Source organism: Diabrotica virgifera, chromosome 6 (assembly GCF_917563875.1).
Source record: "Diabrotica virgifera virgifera chromosome 6, PGI_DIABVI_V3a".
Lineage (NCBI taxonomy): Eukaryota > Metazoa > Arthropoda > Insecta > Coleoptera > Chrysomelidae > Diabrotica > Diabrotica virgifera.
Window position 1 is genome coordinate 28,270,372 of NC_065448.1, and position 15,563 is coordinate 28,285,934.

Genomic DNA, 15,563 nt, shown 5'->3' on the forward strand with positions numbered 1-15,563 from the left:
TGGGGCGCCAGAAATATTAATGCCTAGTGGGGTTCAACATGTAAAATCCGGCCCTGTAAACAGTCTACCCTTTTATGAAACTATTAATATGGCATAGTATATTATTATGTATTATATCCTTATATTATGTGTCACATTTGTTTTCATGAAAACTATAAAAATTAAACTAACATTCTACTTTTAATTATTTTAGTCTCACCTGACTCATCTTTGGATTCATTCTTAACATCTTTAATTTCAATTTCTGTGGATAGCTGACTGTATATAGATTTACTGGATTCCAAATCATACTCCTCCTGCTCTTCTTTAATTTCAACTTTGAAATCTTTTATATCTTCTGTGGCTTCCATAATTACATAATATTATGCTAATAAATAAAATTGACTATTTAATCAAAGAATACTCCATCCAACATTACATGATTTAATACAAATTGTAAAAATGTTTACTTTTCATTTCAATTGTTCACATTTCACATGATCACATGCACAGATCACTTAACTCTCTTTAGACTAGACTTTAGATGTTTGACGCAGGTATCTCAAGGTCATACTAAACTAAATGTCATTTTTAGTAATGATACGTTTTTTGAGATGTCGCCATGCACATGGAGTGAAGATTTCTTCTATATCACTGAGTCTGAGTGTCATTATTGTCAATTGTCATCATTGTCAGTATGCCTTTATCTTTTATCTTCATGCCAGTAAAAATGTTTATCTGATTGTTAGCTATAATAAAAAATCCTGATTCAGATAAAATGGATTCAAATACAGTTTTTGAAACAAAACGAATGTGATTTGAAGATCCCTAGGAAGATCAAATTCCTAGCTTACATTTGCATGGTGAGTTCAACAAGTATTTTTGTTATTAGAGAACAAGTAACACAGTTATGTAGGGAAGCAAACGAATGTAACACCAAGTAAGTAACCCCTACAGAAAATATATAATTAATACAAATTATTTTACGTGAAATGAATATGGTTATTATCAAATCAATTATATTAATTTTTTGTTTTAGTTGAAAGTCCTTCAACAAGTAGAGATGCACACATGTTTCAATCATTTGGGATACCCTTTTGTAGAAGTATTTGGAAGATAACTATTAATAATTTCATTTGTAAAGATACGATTTGTAAAAAAGTATATACAAAGTGGTTTTGCTGGTATTAAATAAATAAATAAAAATACGTTGTCATGTCTTATTTTTTCCCAAATGGTATTTTGTATATTTGAAATTAAAAATAATTTGCATATTTTAAAACCAAATTATCTTTTTTTTCAACTATACAAATATTTTAACCTAACATTTTCTTCCCACCAAAATTACATTTTGAAATTCCCGCTTGCATTAGTTCCGATACAAACGGCATGGAGCGCTGTTTTTCATATTTAACCAAAGCGTTAAGGTGGATTTTCACAGATCCGATGTCCGACGGTACGATCATACGATAGAAATTTCAGAGAATTTCATTGGCTGAAAAGTGACAGTTGGGTTTTCGTACGAAATTAAAAAGTCATCGGAAGAAGTTAAAATTATTTTAACTTTTGCACGAAAATCGGATGAATTTTGACACTATTGACATTCTATCTTGAACGTCTTGAACTTTAACCTTAACTTTTGTGAAGTGTTTATGTTTTTGATATATTGAAATGGAACAACAAAATCGTAATTATAAATGGATGTTGTTCTGAAACTATTTTCTTGTGGCATTTTTGTAATTAACTATTTTTAATGAGAAATATGCCACAATTTTAATAAAAAAATGATTTTATTTTTTAGTAAAATTGTGGCTTATTTCCCATTAAAAACAGTTAATTATAAATGGATGTGATGGTACTTCTAACAATAACTCACATTTTTATCCTCTTCAAACAGATAATTTGACGAATCCATGATGATCCAAACAATAATAAGAATAAAATCGAAATAAAACTATCTATCTGTACCTGTTCCAACAGCAAACATTTGTTCATTTGTATCAAATATCAATCCATGGAATAATCTGACATATTACCCAAATGTCAAAAAATTTCGGATACGACAATCAAATATAATCCTACGAAAAAATTTCGTATTTCGTGTCTTCGGATATCGGATCTGTGAAAATTAGCGTGAAACATCTAGAGGAGGTAGGTGATCTGTGATCACATGTTTAGGGGAGAGATTAAATGTCCAGCAAACGACGGCAATGTTGCCAGATTCCTTTTAGCGGGAATTTTAAAATTTTATAGCAGTTTGGTTTTAAATTTGACAGTTCTGTTTTCTCAAGTCAAAAATCTTAACCTTACTTTTACAAGTGATTAGGATTATTATTATTATTTTATTTTTTATTTACATGTAAATTGAAACAATAAATATTGTGCTGTGTCATAATTTCAAACTCATTATGTTGCAGTCTTTTCCAGTTGATAAAATTGCAATTCAAAAACTTTTAGGTAGGTACGTGTAACTTCCACATTATTATTTATTTTTTAAGTATTAAGGTTGATGTTGATATCAAAAATTTAGATTTCAAAGATAGTTTTATGTAGGTAGATACTAATAGAGTAATACTAGATAATAGATTAGATACAAAGTAAGCTGTAAGTAGTATAACTGCCCATGTAATCACCTGTTATGTTTTTTTTTTTAGATTTGCACTGTATGGATGGCACAGGAAGAGAACAAGAACATGAAACATCTTATTATGAATGTATATGTATGTGATCCTCAAAAAATTATTTTACAAAACAAGATAGAGAAAGAGCTTTAAAATCCCAAGGATCCTGCAAAATGTTTATTTGGTGTACTAGTCGAATAATAGTATCTAAAAATATTGAAACTATTTTAAAACACATTACGGGCATGAGGATGATATAGAGCACTTACATAAATACCAAAATCAGATAAATATCTCTTCAAAGTTTATTTTGAGACTTTCTTCAAAAATGTAAGTAAAATATTTGCGTATCGACGGCGGAAAGGCAGGACTTCGTAACTGAAAAAATTTTATAACATGAGTTACTTCAGTTTTCGCTTTAGAATAAGTGTATCGGCAGCTATTAAACAGCGATTACAGCTGGGAAAGTTTCCGGAAGGCTTCCAAAAGGCTTTCCCAGCTCTAAAAGCTGTTTAATAGGTGCTGATACACTTATTCTAAAGCGAAAACCGAAGTAACTCATTTTATACAAATTTTTCAGTTATGAGGTCACTAAACCACTTTTTAAATATTACTCATGAATATTTACTACAGTTTACAATTTCAAACTAGTGTGTTTGATTCTCCTATACCTATATTTTACTTTTTTTAGTAAACTTCAGACTGTTCAGGATAGCATAATAGCATAGGAGGCGAATTAAAAAGAATTGATTTACTTACAAGAAAAGATATCACAAACATTAAACTCTCTTATGGCATTGATTTGAAAGATGGGTATATGTACAATGATGATGCAACCAGTGTTTATTTTTGGGTTGAATGCTTACAGACTCATGTCCAATATTATTTTACAAACAACAGGGCATACTAATGGATATTCATTCTGAATTTAACATTTATGATTTTTGTCTTATTTCCTTAATATTGTGCCAAAAGGAAATGTTAATTAAGTTTGGTAAATCCTTTATAGCAATCGATGGAACTCATGGGCTCAATTCCTATGACTTTGAACTTATTGACAGTATTAGTAAAAGATGAATTTGGGAATGGATTTTGTACTGCTTTCTTATTTTCAAATAGAAAAGATACCTACTTTAATTTACCAATTTTTTTAAATACATGTCTGTGTTGGTATTATATGTATAGTCAAATGTTTTCATATCAGGCATAAGCGATACCTTTTACAATGCCTCGTCAAATGTAATGGGTATTGCTCCTAATAGACTGTTAAGTGTCTGGCACATAGATAGGGCATGGTAAGTAAATCTTAATAAAATATCTGATTCTGAAAAAAATACTATTATGTATACAAGATGTATTAATGATGGTTTAGAGAGTATTAATAGCTTTTTGGGTAGACTTCTAAGTGATGTAGATACATACAATTTTAGTAAGTATTTCCAGTAGAACTACTGCAATAACATCCAACAATGGGCCTATTGTTATAGGAAGGGGTTGTGGAATTAATACCAATATGACCATTCAAAATTTTCATAAAATTTTGGATAAAAGGGTATCCATTAGTTGTTATCAGTTAAGTTTAAAACTTGGCACTCATGGAGAGCTATACCATAATATATAATAGGTATATCTCATAATATTACATCTCATATTGTTCACTACAGTAGTAATGAGTGAGCCTGCATACACAGAACCATAATAATATATTATAGTTCGTGTATGCAGGCTCAGTTTGGTGCCCATCTCGAACAAGCTCCACTTGGCTGGTACCACATACTTAAATCATTTATTTAGTTACACAGTACTACTCACATACCTTATGTGTCGTCAGTACCTTCCGTAAAACCTTCGTGATGCTACCCATACGTCATGGCCACTGAATGTGTTAAAGCTTGTTAATGTAGGAGAGTTATACTAAAATATATATCTTATATTATATTGCCTTAAATAGAAAAAATATCTTATTTAAATTGTATCCATGTAAGTTTTGATTTAATGAAATAAACCTTTTAATCAAAAAAGTGTTGTTTACTTGTGTACACCCAGCAATATCCTGATCATAGATAAATAATATAGTATTACCGGATCCTGATATGCAGACGCCAATAGGGCTTTTCATCGATTGTCATTTGTTTCGAGCTTCTGTCATGAGTCACATAATATTAATGTATCTACGCTATGTCATACGTCTTTGGTTTGTATCATTGGTATATACCAATAACGTATGACGTAGATATATTAATATTATGTGACACATGACAGAAGCTCGAAACAAATGACTGTGAATGAAATGCCCTATTGAATAGGGCTTTTCATCGATTGTCATTTGCTTCAAGCTTCGGTCAAGTGTCACATAATATTAATATATCTACGTCATATGTCTTTGGTTTGTATCATTGGCAATATCAATAACATATGACATAGATATATTAATATTAGACAACACATGACAAAAGCTCGAAACAAATGACTGAGTGAAAAGCCCTATATCATGTAAATACAAGTCATAAAGATGTCTACGGTTAAAATTTCACAGCCTAAAGACATCATTAATGTAACTTCTTAAGCCGTCACAAAATGACTGCAATAAGAAAATAGAATTTATTAACTCGCCTCGCCCCAGGCAAAGTAAAGGTGCTAGGCCACTAAGAATGTTTTTTTCAATTTTTTTTATTTTGCGGCTTTAGCGCTTAGCTATTTAGCCAGATACATGATGAGGATTAATACTATTATAATACATATTAAAACTAATTCAAATTACTAGTAATTTTATTAATATTCTGAATAATTATGTAACCACTTAATACTAAAATAAAAGTGTCCATCTATACTATCCCAACACATTTTCACCTTTGAAATCGTAAATTTCCATTCCCATTAAAAAATCATTTGTACTGTATAAGTATATTTCTTTTGAGCTTCATTTTTTTTTTCAAAATACTGCAACACGAGTTTTAAATTATGACACAGTACAATACTTGTTTCAATATTTACATGTAAATAAAATAATGCTAATTACTTGTAAAAGTAAGGTTATAAATTTAAGAATACAGAACTCTCTTTTAAAACCAAAGTGGCATTAGACTAATTTTAAAATTCCCGCTAAAAGGAAAAAGGTAAATCTGGCAACAGTGCCGTCGTTTGCTGGACTTAATCTCTCCCCATGTTTAGATGTTTCACGCAGGTATCTCAAGGTCATACTAAACGTCATTTTTAGTAATGATACGTTTTTTGAGATGTCGCCATGCACCTGGAGTGAAGATTTCTTCTATATCACTGAGTCTGAGTGTCATTATAATTTGTCAATTGTCATCATTAGAGAGTTATTCACAAACCATACATACTTATAGACGTTTCACGTAAATTGTCAAGGTCAAGACAGCAAATTAGTTACCATTCCAATCCAGAGATGTCGCTGTCAGTCAATTCTCTTGTCATATTTAACAACTGACAGTTGACAATTAAATTAATTTGTTATTTACTTTTTATTTTGCAGTTTGTGGCTTAAATATTTTATTATAGTGGTGTTACGTTTTTAATTAGATTTAATCACAATTTTAATCAATTGTATTAACCTCCTCTCCGTTTTTGTGAGTAGAATTTTTAGTTTACATTGATCATCCCGTGTTGTGTATCTCCACATTTAAAAAAACAATATAAAGGCTGTATGACACTATGCATTTTCTTGTATCATTTCTAATATCGTTTCTGATATCGTTTCTTGTATACATTTTCTTGTATCATTTCTTGTACGTACATTTGTGCCCTGTATGACACTATGCAAGTTCTTGTATCGAAAATTGTATGAAATTCGGCACGTGATTGGTCGAAATTTTGTTTGTCACCCTGTGTCACGTTATGGTAGTACTGAGTACTGCATACTGCATCTACAGACACAGCTGATTTTAAATATTTTATAAAATTTATAAACTTTTATATAATTAACATTTTAATGTTAACCAGAATTGTACGTTGACTGAGGTTGATTATTTGTGTTTTTATTTTGTTTTGATATTTGTGCTAAAATATTTGCATTAGAATTATCTTCAGTTTGATCCAAATTAGGAACTATTGTATTTTCGTCTATTAAAAAATTATGCACCATGAAACCTAAATTTATAGTTTGAACTTTACTAGGAGCTAAATATATGGTTATTAGTAGAACAGTAGTCCATACCAAACGGTATATTAAGTATCAATAAAAGATTTATAAATAATACCTACAAAAACACAAATAAATTCATCAATACATTATCCCATTTTCATTTCAGCCGCCATTATGAGTAAGTAATTTTGACATTTTAGATGTTTTACACGAAACCTTAATTCGCACACTTGATCCAACGTTGCCAATTGTACGGGTAACAGTCAATGCGCGGTAAATTTAAAAAAGTCGATGCATTGTGCCAGCACACAATGTGACACAATCATAATATAATGATTAGTAATATATTAATTTAATTATTAAAGGTAGTCAGCAACTGCGTGCGTCATACATATTATTTTTAACTATTTATAATGGGAAATAAGCCACAATATTATTAAAAAATGATTTTTATTAACGTTTCGACGCCCAAATCGGGTGCCGTTGTCAAAATACAAAATACATATTATATTTTCAAGTTTAATTTATGTCTTACTAATATACATACATGATAAAGCTCAAGCTAAAATAAGTTTATTCAAGCGTTTAAGCTATTAGGTCAGGATCCCGCGAATGAAAAAAAAAAAAAGAATGTGTGTGTACTTTGTACGCACGTAAGAAGTTATACTTCTATTATATGATTATATGATTATAAACGAAATTAATATACTTTTTATTTATATTTTATTTAAATATTAAATTAATTTATACTTACTACTTCTCAAAAAATTTTATTAAAACAGTGCCAAAAAACACATTAAAAATGCCACAAATGATTTCTGAACATTAATTGTCGGAAATTTTTTTAACTAAATACGTATTTTCTGAAAATAAAATTATATAATAAATATACTTACAATCATAAAATGTATAAAAAAAATAAAAGTTTCTATTGGGATTCGAACCAACTTACCACGCGGCTGGTATTGGCGTTGTATTGGGATTCACCCGCATTAAAACTTCGCCACAGAGACAGCTTGTCATTATGTGCGAAGATCGTCTAACTAAACAGATTAACCTTTTGACATTTTTAACTTATGTAAATCAAATTATTTTGATTTTGAATTGAAATGATTTAGAATTGAAAAAATACAACAAAACATAGAGTAAGAAGACAATATATTAGGTGAATATTAAGGTGTAAAATAAAAGTATTACATACTACTTATGTATTTTGGTAGATTCAAGGTAGGTATCGGAGCCCGTATAACGACTAATAAATTTCGCAATCACTTGCGTCGTGCAAAGTGGCTATGTTCAAATATCATAACAAAATTTGATCAACTATTTATAAAACACTTACCAGTGAAAGATTCTTTAGCTTTGAATAAGCGAGATCTGCGGCACTCATACTAGGCACAGTTTGATGAGCTTTCACATTGGCATGCAACAATAATCTCTTCTATGTAAATAAGTCCAAAAATATAATATGAAAACTATTTAAAAAGGCAGTATAACCATTAACTAACTTTTTGTTTGTTGTTTCTCTTCCTACAAATTTTAAAACGCAACAAGCATACATTATAACCAAACCATGCACAGTCCCACAGCTGCCATATTGGATAATTTTTGTCATGTCATTTGAACATCCAATCAGAACAAAGTTATAATGCGCATGTGCCCGGTCGCTAGGTTTTCCCATATAAAATTTCACCGTCATTACGCCCGTAAAGAAGTATAACTTCAAAAATTGATTAATAGCAAGCTGAAAATTTGTTAATAGGTTAAGGGTGTCTAGTCGGACAAACTTTGATATATGGGAACACTGGAAATTTTAATTGTGGAACAGGTTAAAAATTTGGAACGGTCAGACCACGAAAACGTCACATGTATTTTGTCCAAAAGAACTTCCAATTGATTTGTTACCCTTTCATTAAACTTTCATGCAAAAATCAGACTGCTATTTATCACCTGTCATAATTCCTGTCATTTGACATATTCTACGTGTTCCACTCATTTATAATTCTCATTTGGTGATAAATAGCAACCTGATTTTTGCATGAGAGTTTATAAGGGTAACAATTCAATTGGAAGTTCTGTCGGACAAAATACATGTGACGTTTTCGTGGTCTGACAGTTCCAAATTTTTAACCTGTTCCACAATTAAAACCCCTTTTCCTATATATCAAAGTTTGTCCGACTAGACACCCTTAAGATATTAACAAATTTTCAGCTTGCTTAATCAACTTTTTTTTCATACGCTGGAGCCAGACCTATATACATATATGTACAAGAACTGTAAGAAATTTTGTGAAAGTGGCTTACGAAAAAAAAAACAAACAGATCACTTCGTAGCGGCAATTAAGATTGCTTCATAGGGGTAACTTCAGACATGGCCTGTTCTGTTGGGCCATAACAGAGGGTTACTTTAAATTGTTGGCTCGAGTGGTGAAAGAATTTGGTAAGATACTGGGTGCTATGTAAATACCAGGTAAATTCAGAACCAAGTACTAACTTTTATTACAGGAGTGAAATGGAAAGAATAAGCTAAAGATAGCCTAACTCAGCGACCTTTAATATATTACTCAGACACATATTTGCTGTTTATTTAGCGTTTGCCTCTAAATCACCGCCTTTGAAATCAATAGGCAGTGATGTGTTGCTGCCATATCAATTTCTAAAAGTAAAAGTTGATATAAAAATAGTGTTTTTCAAACTAAGCAATATCTTAAGGCTTAAGAATTACAATAAAACGAACGTATATAGTCGTACCGAATTTATTTTGCAAACATGAAGTTGGTCGAGTGCAATCAATTACACAGTTTAAAAAAATACCTCTAATACAAAGTATAACAATACTTGAATATATGCTATACAGGGTGTTATAACAGAAAAAAATAATAAGCAGTAAAATATGATCACTGTTTACAATTAAAAGAAAATATGATTTAAAAATTGTGGCCTTCTATGGAAAGTTTTTGTTATCAATGGGTTAAAGTGTTTTTCACTCAATAATATGTAGTATGTGTAATAATATGTGTAGAGCACCAATTCAAGTTAAACTTGTTATTGATTTTTGTGTTTGTTATTGTTTTGTATTTTTTATGACTCTGTAAGCATTGTCTATAAAATTGTACAATTTTCTATGACAATAAAGCATATTTCTATTCTAAGTTGTCTATTTCTTAAACCAAAGCATTGATTATTACTACGAAATATTATTTTGTAGAAGTTGTCAAACAAATAAAATATTTGGGAATCATTATTGATAATTTATTTATCAACATTAAAAACGATTTATTGATTACAGTTAATTTATTTAATGGAAATTAAGGTAATAATAATAATAATAATGTTTATTCAACACAAATATAACAATATACATAAAATAATAAACTATAAAATCTTCATGCGACTAAAAACATATCAAAGTGTAGATATAGTTAATAAGAATAAACATAGGAAGCCACAAGAAAATAAATTTGCACGTAGCTATAGCCCAAAGTAACTCCTGTTGTTTATCCAAATCTTCACTAGTCAAAAGCCTTTAAATTAAAGTTCCAGCAGTTTTTCCTTTTTCTACATATACAGTATGTCCCTGTAAGTTGTATCCATATGGAAAACTTTTTTATTATTAATTTTACGAAAAAAAGTTATTCTTTATAAAAAGCTCTGCATGGTCCAAAACCTAAGATTTAACCATCAAATATCAAATTTTTTGAATATTATACGAGGTATGTCAAAAAGTTTGAATTTCACTCAAGAGTAAAGTAGCTTTATTTTTCACAATATTGAAAATTTCTATTATGAAAAGTTGTTTGGAATTAAAAACTGTATTCTAGTATGCAATTACATCCTTCTAATTGAAAATTTTTTTTTTTGAAAAAATTTGGGTAACTAACATTATTTTCGGTTATTTTAATTCAGATAACTCTTTTATTATTAATTTTACGAAAAAAAGTGATTATTAATAAAAAGTTTTGCATGACCTAAAATCTAAAATACAACCATCTTTTGTCAAATTTTATCAATTTTATACGAGGTATGTCAAAAAATATGAATTTCGCTCAAGAGTAAAATACGTTTATTTTTCACAATATCGAAAATTGTTATTATGAAAAGTTATTTAGAATTAAAAATTATGTTTCAGTATGTAATTACATTCTTCTAATTGAAATATTCTGAACTATAAAGGTTCTTTACTTTTGATCTAAATTTATCTTTTTTGACATACCTCGTATAAAATTGATAAAATTTGATATAAGATGGTTGTATTTTAAGTTTTAGACCATCCAGAACTTTTTATTAAGAATCACTTTTTTTCGTAAAATTAATAATAAAAGAGTTATCAGAATTGAAATAACTGAAAAAATAATGAGTTATACATAATTTAAAAAAAAAAAAATTTTTCAATTAGAAGGATGTAGTTGCATATTAGAATATAGTTTTTAATTCCAAACAACTTTTCATAATAGCAATTTCCAATATTACGAAAAATAAAGCTACTTTACTCTTGAGTGAAATTCAAACTTTTTGACATAACTCGTATAATATTCAAAAAATTTGATATTTTATAGTTAAATCTTAGATTTTGGACCATGCAGAGCTTTTTATAAGGAATAAGTTTTTTTCGTAAAATTAATAATAAAAAAGTTTTCCATATGGATACAACTTACAGGGACATACTGTATAAAAGAGCTGGTGTTTGTTCCTAAAAACAAATACATAAATAAAAATTTTACGTTGTGTACCATAAAAATCATACAAATGTGGAAAGTACCACAAAAGTACAGTACACACTTGATACTCCGACATGCTCGGTAGTCTGACCTTTTGGTCCCATACCTGTCGGACTATCAAGGGACAACTGCATTTTAATATTAGGACAGTTATACCTATAAGGTTTAGGTTAGTTTAGTTAGTTTTATATAAGGGCAGTTGCCATAATAAGCCACAACAAAAAGGTATTAAAAGAAAAAGCTATAGATCCGAAATGGGAAGCTACTACGTTTAGTCTATATATAAATGAAAGTAAAACAAAATATATAGAGTGCACAAAGTAAAATCAACATGAACATCTGAAGGTAGAAAACCATACCTACGAATATGCCTCCCATTTTCACTACCCAGACTCAATAATAAATGACAACAACGCCAGTCAAGAAAAGCATGGATTCTTAGCAGCAATAAGTGATTTTATGCATACAAAGACTTGACGACGAAAAGTAAGTTACTAAGTCTAACCTTAGAATCTACAAAACAAATCTACACATTGCAGTGATGGTTTGTGGAGAATTAAAATGAACCACGAGCTGGATAATACTAATGCAGAGCGCAGATATTGTTAGAATTGTAAAATCTCAAAGACTAAATTGGCTTGATCACTCAGAAAGAATGCCAGATAATCGAGCTGTACAAGTAATCTAGAGATGGAAGCCCCAAGGAAATAGAACAAGAGGAAGGGCCCATAAAAGATGGATAGACGATATAGAGGGGGATCTTAAAACCATGAACATCAGGAAAGTATCTGGCAGGGCAGAATGTTGTTAAGCACACCAAGACTCACAAAGGGTTGTAGCACCATTAGAAAAAGATTGAAGGACAGTTTAGGCTATATGCATTAAAACATGGTGAGATTTGCATCTAATCATATTGTAATAAACTATATCTTAATATCTTATACTTACATGGTCCAGAGAAGTCTCTTCATTATTTTCTTTACATTTACTTCTTTCATCAGCTCTTCTCTTGCATTCTAGATTACCTTTTCTTTTTATTGCCTGCTTTGGTAACCCATGTTTTAGTTTGGAATATCTTTTTAAAGTGGCTGGCTTTCCTAATAATTAAGTTTGAATTATTACTTAGGTACATCTTTATTATTGTAGACATTTTTTAAAAACCTTATTAATTGAATTACTTACCACTTTTATACAATGTTTATTGCATATTCTTTCATATTTTAATTTTAGTTCTGTTCTCCTTATGGCTTTTACATATCCATTAATCCTTTGCTCCCGACTTTGTTTTCAGTTAGGATAACTATTTACATTTATTTATTTATTTAAAAGATAATCTGTCAATTGTCAAATTGGTGTCAAATATTGAGATTTTAGTGACTTGGCAACGTTGGATCAAGTGTGCGAATTAAGGTTTCGTTGTTTTACCAGCAGGTTTTACGTTTTTGCTCTTTGCGCAGAAATTGGCGCAGTTCTTGTACAATAATCTGTGCCTGACACAAATTCTTGTATAGTTTCTGATATCGTTTCTTGTATCTGTGTATGACACTATGCATTTTTTTGACATATCAGAAACGATATTAGAAATGATACAAGAAAATGTATAGTGTCATACAGCCTTAATAGATCCTGAAACAGTTTATTCCAATATACAAGTGTGTCATAAACATTTCGGGCCTATATATTTTTGGAAGTTTGTGAAAGATTATAAGGTATTTATCTAAACAATCATCCTACAAGATTATTTCAAAAATTTTCATTCAACTCAATATTACACATCAGTGCTTTCACGTGACACATGGCAGTAGTGTTTATAGCATTTTGAAAACAAATTGGAATATTTGAAGTTTTCAGTAAAACATTGAATAAAACATTGAATTGTCTTTCTGTTGTTTTAATTTCCTGCGAAATTTCATCAAAAATCCCGCAAAATTTATAATTTGAACTTCCCACGTAACTAAAATTTGTCAATTTAGTTCCCATTCCAATCAAGAGATGGCGTTAATTCGATCCGAAAGATTAACATGGCCGTGAAACGTCTATGAGTATGTATGGTTTGTGGAGTTATTGCCACCGGCAAATAAAGGATCCTTTATTACAGGATACTTTAATAAAGGACAAATACAGGACGGGTCTAAAAGAGTGGTATTGCAAACGCAGTTAAAGAATCTTTTATTTTGACAAATGACATGAAATATTTTTGTAAATATAAAAATAACCTATCCTATAAAATTCCATTTGTCGATATAAATTAAAATAAGATAATTGAAGAGTAAAACGTTAAATTTACTTATTTTGTCATTTAAAGATGTTTAGAGAACAACATAATATATCCCATAATACTCATCGTTCAATAATATGGAAGTGCAATAAATTGGAAATACTATTTTAGGAGTTTTTAAATACTTTTGCATTATGGGTATATGTAATGGGGAATTTCTGGAGAATATATTATTAGGGAATAGTGGATATCCATTCCTCAACTACAACTACCGAATGACACCATTCCAGAATTTTCAGACAGAAGTTGTGTTTTTATAATTCATCACAAATCCCTTCAAGAATTGTTATTGAAAGAACATTTGGTATTGTGAAGAGATTTCCCATTTTACCATATGTAATGAGATGCAAGTTACCTTTTATTCAAAGAATAATATCAGCTTGTTCAGTTTTACATATTGCAGTAGTACATAATAGAGAAAACTTTGAAATACTGGCAAATGAGTGTGCTGTTGATATTGATATAGAAGCTGTGGCAGTACATTTTCAACCAGGAGCTAATCTAATGCGACTAAATTGTGTGTGTGTTTGTTTAAAATTATTGTTCGACATTTAAAGCTAGCGCTTAAACTAATTTTATTTTTATTGGACTGCAGTTTGTTAATAAATTTATAAATAAATATAAATATTATATTGGTGACTGATTTTAAATATTTTATGATCATTAGCAGGTTTTAAATAATAAATTTATAAATATATACATACATGCTATTGGCGTTTGATGTTTTATCCATTATGGCCTTCTCTTTCTTTCTTTTCACCTCTGGATAACTAGTTATCAGGAAGTTTATCTGACAGATTAGATACTAATAGATATCTGACAGAGAAAAACTTCCCGTTAACTAGTTATCCGGAGCTGAAAAGACAGATACTAAGGATACTGTTATATAAACTTCCCAATAATTAGTTATCTGAAAATGAAAAGACCTCTAATCTGTCAGATAAACTTCCCGATATACAAAAAGATAATGGAAGAATTAAGCTTTATACTGGTTTTTATTAATTTTTTTGGCAATGTTTAAATAAACAAATACTGATGGCATGAAATGGATCACGAACAAGGAGGAATGAAGAAGGAATTGGAGATTGTGTTTACCATTAAACGCATAAAACTGCAGTATCTGGGACACATATGATAAATCAGCACCGTTACTCCCTGCTGCAGTACATATTGCAAGGTACAGTCAAAGGTAAGCGAAGACCTGGAAGAGGGAGAATATCAATGGAACTGTTTCGAATCGCAGCTAGCAAGGTTACGATTGCTATATGATTTCCAACATTCGAAACGGATAAGAACCAAAAGAAGAAGATGGCATGAAAATGAAAGTGTATTAATACTTTTGATTAAAAACTTTATAGATTCTAATCTATAAAAGATTAAATTTTCAAAAATAAATACTTGAACCTTTGTTTTATTTTGTTAACCTGTTGTTATATATCTGTTGAATAGAACTCTATTTTGAATCTAGAATTTTAACAAATCCTAACTTTCATTAAAATTTATTGATCTTATATCTTCAATCTCTTATATCTTCAATAAATATTTATTTCTATAGAAAAATGTAAAATATATTGAGTTTAATAAATGAGTTACTGATATTTTAAGTCTGATCATTGTAATTAGTAACAATTTAAAATTATTTACGTAATATTCCTTTTTACAACTTCTTGTAATAACTCAAGCTTCAATAAAATGTTCTTTTCTATATTCGTTTGGGTCAAAACATCAATAAAACCCAACCCAAATAAAACCCAACATACAACTTTAATGATGAAAGTTTAATCAAATATCAATCCCACAATACATAAATTATCAATCCAAAGAAGCGACAAGATAAATTCAAAATACAAGTGAAGTTAGAC

The 15,563-nt window shown here is 29.6% G+C and overlaps 1 protein-coding gene and 4 long non-coding RNA genes across 5 annotated transcripts in view; 3 read left to right on the top strand and 2 right to left on the bottom strand.

The window, feature by feature from the left end:
* Positions 1–501, bottom strand: part of LOC114328665 (zinc finger protein 227-like) — a 41,590-nt gene extending 41,089 nt beyond the window's left edge. Inside the window, exon 1 of the mRNA XM_050654917.1 lies at positions 200–501. Within this exon, the coding sequence (XP_050510874.1) occupies positions 200–350 (151 nt within the window). The 5' untranslated portion in view covers positions 351–501. The remainder of the gene's footprint in view (positions 1–199) is intronic.
* A 67-nt stretch (positions 502–568) lies between these two features.
* On the top strand, positions 569–1,188 carry LOC126887414 (uncharacterized). The gene is made up of 2 exons (XR_007699070.1): positions 569–919; positions 1,019–1,188. It is a non-coding gene; the product is annotated as an uncharacterized LOC126887414 (long non-coding RNA).
* Positions 1,189–2,173: 985 nt separating this feature from the next.
* LOC126887411 (uncharacterized) lies at positions 2,174–4,755 on the top strand. The gene is made up of 3 exons (XR_007699067.1): positions 2,174–2,436; positions 2,634–2,930; positions 3,292–4,755. It is a non-coding gene; the product is annotated as an uncharacterized LOC126887411 (long non-coding RNA).
* A 1,180-nt stretch (positions 4,756–5,935) lies between these two features.
* Positions 5,936–13,303, top strand: LOC126887413 (uncharacterized). The gene is made up of 2 exons (XR_007699069.1): positions 5,936–6,190; positions 13,038–13,303. It is a non-coding gene; the product is annotated as an uncharacterized LOC126887413 (long non-coding RNA).
* Positions 10,023–12,826, bottom strand: LOC126887409 (uncharacterized). Its single transcript, XR_007699065.1, has 3 exons — positions 12,606–12,826; positions 12,372–12,520; positions 10,023–11,395 (listed from the first exon to the last, which is right to left on the bottom strand). It is a non-coding gene; the product is annotated as an uncharacterized LOC126887409 (long non-coding RNA).
* Positions 13,304–15,563: the final 2,260 nt, after the last annotated feature.